This window comes from Callionymus lyra, unplaced genomic scaffold, assembly GCF_982586985.1.
Source record: "Callionymus lyra unplaced genomic scaffold, fCalLyr1.hap1.1 HAP1_SCAFFOLD_264, whole genome shotgun sequence".
Lineage (NCBI taxonomy): Eukaryota > Metazoa > Chordata > Actinopteri > Syngnathiformes > Callionymidae > Callionymus > Callionymus lyra.
Window position 1 is genome coordinate 55,819 of NW_028258684.1, and position 7,833 is coordinate 63,651.

The 7,833-nt window shown below is 45.4% G+C and overlaps 2 protein-coding genes across 4 annotated transcripts in view; one reads left to right on the forward strand and one right to left on the reverse strand.

Moving 5' to 3' along the window:
* LOC148057944 (ras GTPase-activating-like protein IQGAP3) overlaps positions 1–3,581 on the forward strand; it is a 34,252-nt gene extending 30,671 nt beyond the window's left edge. For both annotated transcript variants that reach the window (XM_087782679.1, XM_087782680.1), the window contains exons 33-38: positions 2,286–2,373; positions 2,428–2,640; positions 2,702–2,862; positions 2,927–3,052; positions 3,116–3,224; positions 3,287–3,581. In XM_087782679.1, coding sequence (XP_087638805.1) covers positions 2,286–2,373; positions 2,428–2,640; positions 2,702–2,862; positions 2,927–3,052; positions 3,116–3,224; positions 3,287–3,400 — 811 coding nt within the window. In that variant the 3' untranslated portion in view covers positions 3,401–3,581. The remainder of the gene's footprint in view (positions 1–2,285; positions 2,374–2,427; positions 2,641–2,701; positions 2,863–2,926; positions 3,053–3,115; positions 3,225–3,286) is intronic.
* Positions 3,582–4,348: 767 nt separating this feature from the next.
* Positions 4,349–7,686, reverse strand: LOC148057945 (ankyrin repeat domain-containing protein 34A-like). 2 transcript variants are annotated; one of them, XM_087782678.1, is made up of 2 exons: positions 7,326–7,686; positions 4,349–7,209 (listed from the first exon to the last, which is right to left on the reverse strand). In XM_087782678.1, exons 1-2 carry the CDS (start codon positions 7,377–7,379, stop codon positions 5,791–5,793), a joined length of 1,473 nt encoding a protein of 490 aa, XP_087638804.1. In that variant the 5' UTR covers positions 7,380–7,686; the 3' UTR covers positions 4,349–5,790. The 2 variants fall into 2 exon arrangements, with proteins under 2 accessions (XP_087638804.1, XP_087638802.1); XM_087782676.1 differs by having other exon boundaries at positions 4,349–7,685.
* Between the last annotated feature and the right edge of the window lie 147 nt (positions 7,687–7,833).

A 7,833-nucleotide genomic window follows, 5' to 3' on the forward strand; every position in this document is an offset into this window, starting at 1 on the left:
TTCTCACTTATGTTAACATGTTGCTACTTCTCACTTATGTTAACATGTTGCTACTTCTCACTTATGTTAGCATGTTGCTACTCCTCACTTATGTTAACATGTTGCTACTTCTCACTTATGTTAACATGTTGCTACTTCTCACTTATGTTAACATGTTGCTACTTCTCACTTATGTTAACATGTTGCTACTTCTCACTTAAGTTAACATGTTGCTACTCCTCACTTATGTTAACATGTTGCTACTCCTCACTTATGTTAACATGTTGCTACTTCTCACTTATGTTAACATGTTGCTACTTCTCACTTATGTTAGCATGTTGCTACTTCTCACTTATGTTAACATGTTGCTACTCCTCACTTATGTTAACATGTTGCTACTTCTCACTTATGTTAACATGTTGCTACTTCTCACTTATGTTAACATGTTGCTACTCCTCACTTATGTTAACATGTTGCTACTTCTCACTTATGTTAACATGTTGCTACTTCTCACTTATGTTAGCATGTTGCTACTTCTCACTTATGTTAACATGTTGCTACTCCTCACTTATGTTAACATGTTGCTACTTCTCACTTATGTTAACATGTTGCTACTTCTCACTTATGTTAACATGTTGCTACTTCTCACTTATGTTAACATGTTGCTACTTCTCACTTAAGTTAACATGTTGCTACTTCTCACTTATGTTAACATGTTGCTACTTCTCACTTATGTTAGCATGTTGCTACTTCTCACTTATGTTAACATGTTGCTACTTCTCACTTAAGTTAACATGTTGCTACTTCTCACTTATGTTAACATGTTGCTACTTCTCACTTATGTTAGCATGTTGCTACTTCTCACTTATGTTAACATGTTGCTACTTCTCACTTATGTTAGCATGTTGCTACTCCTCACTTATGTTAACATGTTGCTACTTCTCACTTATGTTAACATGTTGCTACTTCTCACTTATGTTAACATGTTGCTACTTCTCACTTATGTTAACATGTTGCTACTTCTCACTTATGTTAACATGTTGCTACTTCTCACTTATGTTAACATGTTGCTACTTCTCACTTAAGTTAACATGTTGCTACTCCTCACTTATGTTAACATGTTGCTACTTCTCACTTATGTTAACATGTTGCTACTTCTCACTTATGTTAACATGTTGCTACTTCTCACTTAAGTTAACATGTTGCTACTCCTCACTTATGTTAACATGTTGCTACTCCTCACTTATGTTAACATGTTGCTACTTCTCACTTATGTTAACATGTTGCTACTTCTCACTTATGTTAGCATGTTGCTACTTCTCACTTATGTTAACATGTTGCTACTCCTCACTTATGTTAACATGTTGCTACTTCTCACTTATGTTAACATGTTGCTACTTCTCACTTATGTTAACATGTTGCTACTCCTCACTTATGTTAACATGTTGCTACTTCTCACTTATGTTAACATGTTGCTACTTCTCACTTATGTTAGCATGTTGCTACTTCTCACTTATGTTAACATGTTACTACTCCTCACTTATGTTAACATGTTGCTACTTCTCACTTATGTTAACATGTTGCTACTTCTCACTTATGTTAACATGTTGCTACTTCTCACTTATGTTAACATGTTGCTACTTCTCACTTATGTTAACATGTTGCTACTTCTCACTTATGTTAACATGTTGCTACTTCTCACTTATGTTAACATGTTGCTACTTCTCACTTAAGTTAACATGTTGCTACTTCTCACTTATGTTAACATGTTGCTACTTCTCACTTATGTTAGCATGTTGCTACTTCTCACTTATGTTAACATGTTGCTACTTCTCACTTATGTTAGCATGTTGCTACTCCTCACTTATGTTAACATGTTGCTACTTCTCACTTATGTTAACATGTTGCTACTTCTCACTTATGTTAACATGTTGCTACTTCTCACTTATGTTAACATGTTGCTACTTCTCACTTATGTTAACATGTTGCTACTTCTCACTTATGTTAGCATGTTGCTACTTCTCACTTATGTTAACATGTTGCTACTTCTCACTTATGTTAACATGTTGCTACTTCTCACTTAAGTTAACATGTTGCTACTCCTCATTTACGTTAGCATGTTGCTACTACTCACCTAAGTTAGCATGTTGCTACTACTCACCTACATTAGCATGTTGCTGTTCCTCATTTACGTTAGCATGTTGCTACTTCTCCTCACTTAGGCTGTTATCTGTGGCTAAGTTAGCATGTTGTTATGTAGCAAGTTGAGTTTTGTAGCATGTCTTAGATGGTTTTTGTTGCTTCAGTACGAAGCAGCTGATCGTGGACGTGGTCCGGACTCATCCAGGCGACCAGCTGAAGGACGTGCTACAAGCTTCCTCGTCACATGACCAGGTACACGGAGGTTTCCTGCCTTCAGCAAAGACTCAACGATGTTCTCGCCAACAGGAAGCACGACACGACTACATTATCCAACAGCGAGCGAAGCGAGACGCTCGCACGCCCGATAAGCTGAAGAGAAACCAGTCTCTTGTCGCCGACGGCAACCTGAAACTGGAGGAGAAGAAGAGGAAGATCGTGCGAGGTCTTCGTCGTCTGGAGGTTCTCGGCGTCCTTCAGGCTCCGCACTCACACACTCAGATGCTGCAGATGATCGCCAAGGTAACGAACGCCACGCCACCTGCTTCCTGCCTGACCTGCCGTGTTGTGTCGCCCCCTGCAGGACATTCGCCAGCAGCGTCTCCACCGGCAGCGGCGACGGGTGGAGCTCGTGAAGCTTCGTCAGGCGCTTGGTCATCTGCAGCTGAAGAGCGACTTCCACAGTGAGCAGGTGGACTACTACAGACATTACATCACTTCCTGTCTGGACAACCTGACCGTCAGGTGACGTGAAACACACCCACATCTTCTCCGCTCGGCTGTACTCATGTGTTTGTGTGTTCTTCAGTAAGTCCACCAATAAAAAAGCCACAGAGTCGAAGGGGCAGAAGAAGCTTCCAGCTCTGAGCTACAGTGCCGCCCGACTGCAGGAGAAGGGAGTTCTGTTGGAGATCGAAGACCTTCCGTCCACACAGTCAGAACTTTATGACTTTTCTTCTGGGTCTGCAGCAGCGTTGACCTCTCTCTCCCACCTCAGGTTCAAGAACGTGGTGTTCGACATCACGCCTGCACCGGAGAGAGGAGCCTTCGTGGTCAAAGCTCGCTTCCTTGGAGTGGAGATGGAGGAGTTCCTGCTCAAGTACCAGGTGCCGAGATCCCCCGGCCGGACCCCGGAGCAGACCCGCCTGACCGTGTGTTGTGTTTGCAGGACCTGCTGCAGCTGCAGTACGAGGGCGTGGCCGTGATGAAGATGTTCGACAAAGCTCGAGTCAACGTCAACTTACTCATCTTCCTGCTCAACAAGAAGTTCTTCAAGAAATGATCGGCGTGAACGTCTTCGATCCTCACAGTGACCTTTGACTTGCACTCCTGTCTTTGTCTGGCCTTCCATTTATCTTCTCAACCCTGGTGAGAGTGAGACATCTGCCACCTGTCAATCAAAGTTTTATGTGTAAATATTTTTTCCTCAATAAACTAGTGGATGTTTATGATTCACTTTAAAGTAGTTATTATTAGTAGTTATTATATTTATCGTTTATACTGTATTAGCCTTCAGCTAATGTCGCTCTGTCATTGAAGGCGCCCCCTGCTGGCTGCTTTCATGTTTCACACTTTTTGTTATTCAGGACAGTAGGTATCGATGGTTACTCTGGATCAGAGCTTCATCTTCTCTCCAGCACTGCTCACACACTTCATCACATGATCAGCTGCTCCTGTCATGAGGTCAACACAAGCTACGATAGAAAACATTTGCTCACATCAAAAGAGCCTCAGGAACAAGAGGTCTAATGCGTAAACAGGTCTGTGGGACAGGTGGACTCCCAGGTACTTGTACGACCACATCAATGTCCATCGCTGTGACCAGCTGATGCAGGAACTCCATGTGCACCACAACAGTATCACAATACTTTTGTATGTGGCAGTAAAGCCTGGTGTTAATTGAAGAGGGACGGGGACAGAACAGTTCCTTGTGGTGCTCCTGTATCGCTGTCCACAGTTCCAGACAAACTCTAGTCTGACATCCTGTGGTCGTACGGTGGTTGTGGATCCAGTTGGTAAAAACAGGATCCATTTCGATTTTCATTAGCAGAGGCTGGATGGCGTTAAAAGTTCTGAAGTGAAGAACATCAGCCTCAGACCCATCCAGGGAGGACCGACTGAAGCGTGTAGAAGCATCATCTAGCCAAGAGCATGATGAACCTGTGGTTTGAGCAATAAATGCAAAGAACTATCGTCAGGTTTCAACAGCATCAAACATTTATTCGACTCATTACAAGTGAGAGAAGAAAAATAGACGACGACTCGACAGAGTTCTGACTTACAAAAATACTATTTGAACTTCAAGTATCTGCACATTGCAGCATTAGCCCCGCCCATTATTAAAACATCTGACAGGCGGGCGGGGCTGTAATTGTCACATGTTACAGGATCGAGAAGTCACTCATGCCCCCTCAGACAGGAAGTGATGTCATCATCAGACCATCACAAAATGACGTGTAAACATTGTCGGATCAGAACGCTCGCCGTCTCCCGGTGTGACGTCATCGGTTGACATGACCTGACAACGTGTTCTTCTATTGCCTTAAACCAAATATCTCACTTATTCCTCGGAGCTGTTGAGCAAGTTTTCGCCTCGAACACTGATACGGGTCAGATGGTCATGACATCATCACACCAGGTGACGGCGAGTGCTCTTTTTAGCTACAGAGTTGTCCGTTCAGTTTCATCTCTGAGCTTCTCTGCTTAGAGCCGCAAACCTGTGGAGGTTGACACCTGTCGGGAGCCGAGTCACCTCTGGTAGGTGACCATGAGTCCGTCCAAAGGTTCAGGTCTCAGATAACAACCTGGTCACTGTGAAGACTCGCAACCTCAACTTCTGGGGTTTTCCAGTGTATGAGTAGTTTATTGAGTCCTTCACGGAGTCAAACCTTTACATGTTTTTCTGATCTGTATCTACGAGAGTTTCAGCAGCACTTTGAGATGAAACTGACACCAAAACTCTGGATCCTGGATCTTCAGCCATCCCAGTAGTGACACCTCTTGGCCATACTCTATTGCACAAAGATCTTTACAGTATTTACAGTCTGGTCCCAAATTAGATTTGTGTCCCACCAGCAACTTCAGGCGTCTTTGGAATTTTAGAATCAAGAACTTTGTTTTGGTCTAAACTTAGAAATGAGGTCCAGGTTTCTTAAAATAAATGTCAAGTCCATTTCTGAGGGATCGGCTCCAGAATTTCACTACTTCGATGTAAATTGTGCATCTGTAAACATCTGGGACGCCGTCAGGAAGCATCAAAATGTGTCGTAAACAGATCCGAGGAATCGTTGAGGAAGCAAGTCACCAGCAGCTGGACCTTCTGAAGTCCTGATGGCCACCGCACTTCAACTTGCTCAATGGCACCCCCTGTGGCTCAGACAAGCAACAACACCTGCTCAATTGTCTCATGAGCTCCGAATGTAATGACAAACTCCAAAACTACAAACGTGCGATAGATATTGTTTGTCTCTGTTTGGAAATTAAGTCCTAAAACATTAACGTAACGTTTCAGAAACACGTAAACTGTTTGTAGGTCCATTCACGACATGTGACATGTAAGCATCACCTTTTCTCTCATGTTGGTTGAAAATAAAAGTAAGATTGTGAGATAGGGGGTTGCTGGTCATCACTGGAGTCCCTTTGTGTCTAAAAACGGTGTTAAGTCCTTCATCTTCAGTCCCTGTTGGACTCAACGACTTTCTCCGACAGGATCTCTTGGAAAGTGGAGAGCTGCTTCATCTCCTCTGTCTGCATCGAGTGTCTCCTCAGCAGCTTTTTCTTCATCTTAAAGTCCGACACTCGCTTGGGAGAAGAAGGGGCCACCGGCACTAGTATCTTGTGTCCACTGTGGACTGGGGAACTGGGCTTGCCATTGCCTCGGATATCTGGAATAGGTCTCTGTGGATTGATGTTGAGCGGTGGCAGAAAACCTGGTCTTGTGTGGGAGATGTGGTCCAGCAGCAGAGTCCCAGATCCACGCCGCTCCAGGAGCCCAGGGGGTCGTCGCCGCAGTGTGATGGGTGAGACGGAATTGGGGATGTTCTCCAGCGATTCTCTGGAGGAGTTAGTGACGAGAGACAGGGGGGAGGCATTGTATTTCCTTCGCTCCACAGATATCCGTCCAGAGTCTGGAGAGCCCGGGATGGAGTCCGGGCAGAGGTGGGTGTCAGATTCATAATGCTCCATCCGGATCAGTCTTGGGTGAGCCGGTGGACGGGCAGCAATAGCAGTCAAACCCTGGATGTTCTCTTGGGGCTCGGGCGCTGTGTTTCTACGATACAAGATCTGATGCTGCTGCACCTTGTCAGCCCATGAAGAGCCAAGGAGACCACCACAATCTTCAGAGCATGACCGGTCAATTAGCATGGGGGAACAAGGGTCATGGGTCTCTATGCTATGCCGCCGAGACAACAGAGGCCTACACGGTTCTATGATTGTCAGTCCGTTCATCCCTTTAATGGTCCTGCTCAGATCGCCCACCTCCACCAGGCCCCCCACCACCCTCTCTTGAGGAGCCCCAGCCACTGCTGAAGGGGCCACCAGACCCCAGGGTTCGGAGTTTAGCCTCTTAAGAAGCTTTCGCTGAGCCGGTTTCTTCTCACCGTGAGGTCTGGCTGAGGGCAGTGGCAAAGCATTAGTCAGAGTAAAACTGAAGATACCATCTCGGTCTTGGACGCCATCTCCAGCAGGGGACGAGGTTCCGATCTCCACCTCAGAAGGGGACATGCAGGCTGGAGACAGTTTGTCCACAATTCCAGGCGAGGGTGGTGAATTGAGGTACTGCTTAGTCTTTTTAGTGCCGGACGGAGACGTGTCTGTGGTGATGATGATCACTTCCTTGCCTTTTGCCTTACATTCATCCAGGAGAACTTGCAGGGTGTTGCGGTCGCCTTTGTTGATGGCGTGGATGAGTGCAGAGGATCCAGCGTAGTCCTTGAGGCTAGGATCAGCTCCGTTCTCCAGAAGAAGTGAGACTACCTCTTTTCCTGCCTTTTCAGCACAGGCATGCATGAGTGCCGTCCTGCCACTCTTATCAGGGATGTTCGGGTCAGCACCTTTCTCCAGCAGGTAGCGCACCATCCGTTGCTGAGTCTGCGGGTCATCATAAGAGGCTAGACAGGCGGCGGCGATGGGCGTCTCGCCCCTTTCATTGCCCTCGTTGATGTAGGCCCCGCCTTCCAGGAGCAGACGCGTCAACCTAAGCTTACCCTGAAAGACGGCCTTAAGAAGAGCGTTCCCTTCTGTCTGAAGCGGACGCCCATCTCCCATGATCCCTCGCTCAGACCTCTGGCCGACTGGAACTAAGCAGGTGCCAGGTGAGCCGGTCACCATCAGATGTTACATGACCTGAGGAAGGAACAAACAACACGGTCAGCGGGCAGGAAGGTTCAGGACCAGACTCTGGACTGTGGACTCTATAACTAATGGACCAGGTTCCTGAAAAGGGTCACTATCTTCCTGAGGCGGTTCCTCACCGTCTGTTGAATCAACAAACACAATCAAGCAGGACAATCTTGGATTAGATCCAACATATCAAACATAGAAACAGAACTTCAAGACAATCAAAGTTAAACATGTGTTTGTACGAACATTTTTATTTGACTTTCTATTTCTATTATTTTACTCCTTCTCCGATGATGAAGATGAAGATGATGAAGATGAAAATGAAGATGATGAAGATGATGATGATGATGATGAAGAAGATGATGATGATGA

What these genes read in the sequence shown, in the direction of transcription:
- LOC148057945 (XM_087782676.1), bottom strand. Translation starts at nt 7,449, where the DNA reads ATGGTGACCGGCTCACCTGGCACCTGCTTAGTTCCAGTCGGCCAGAGG.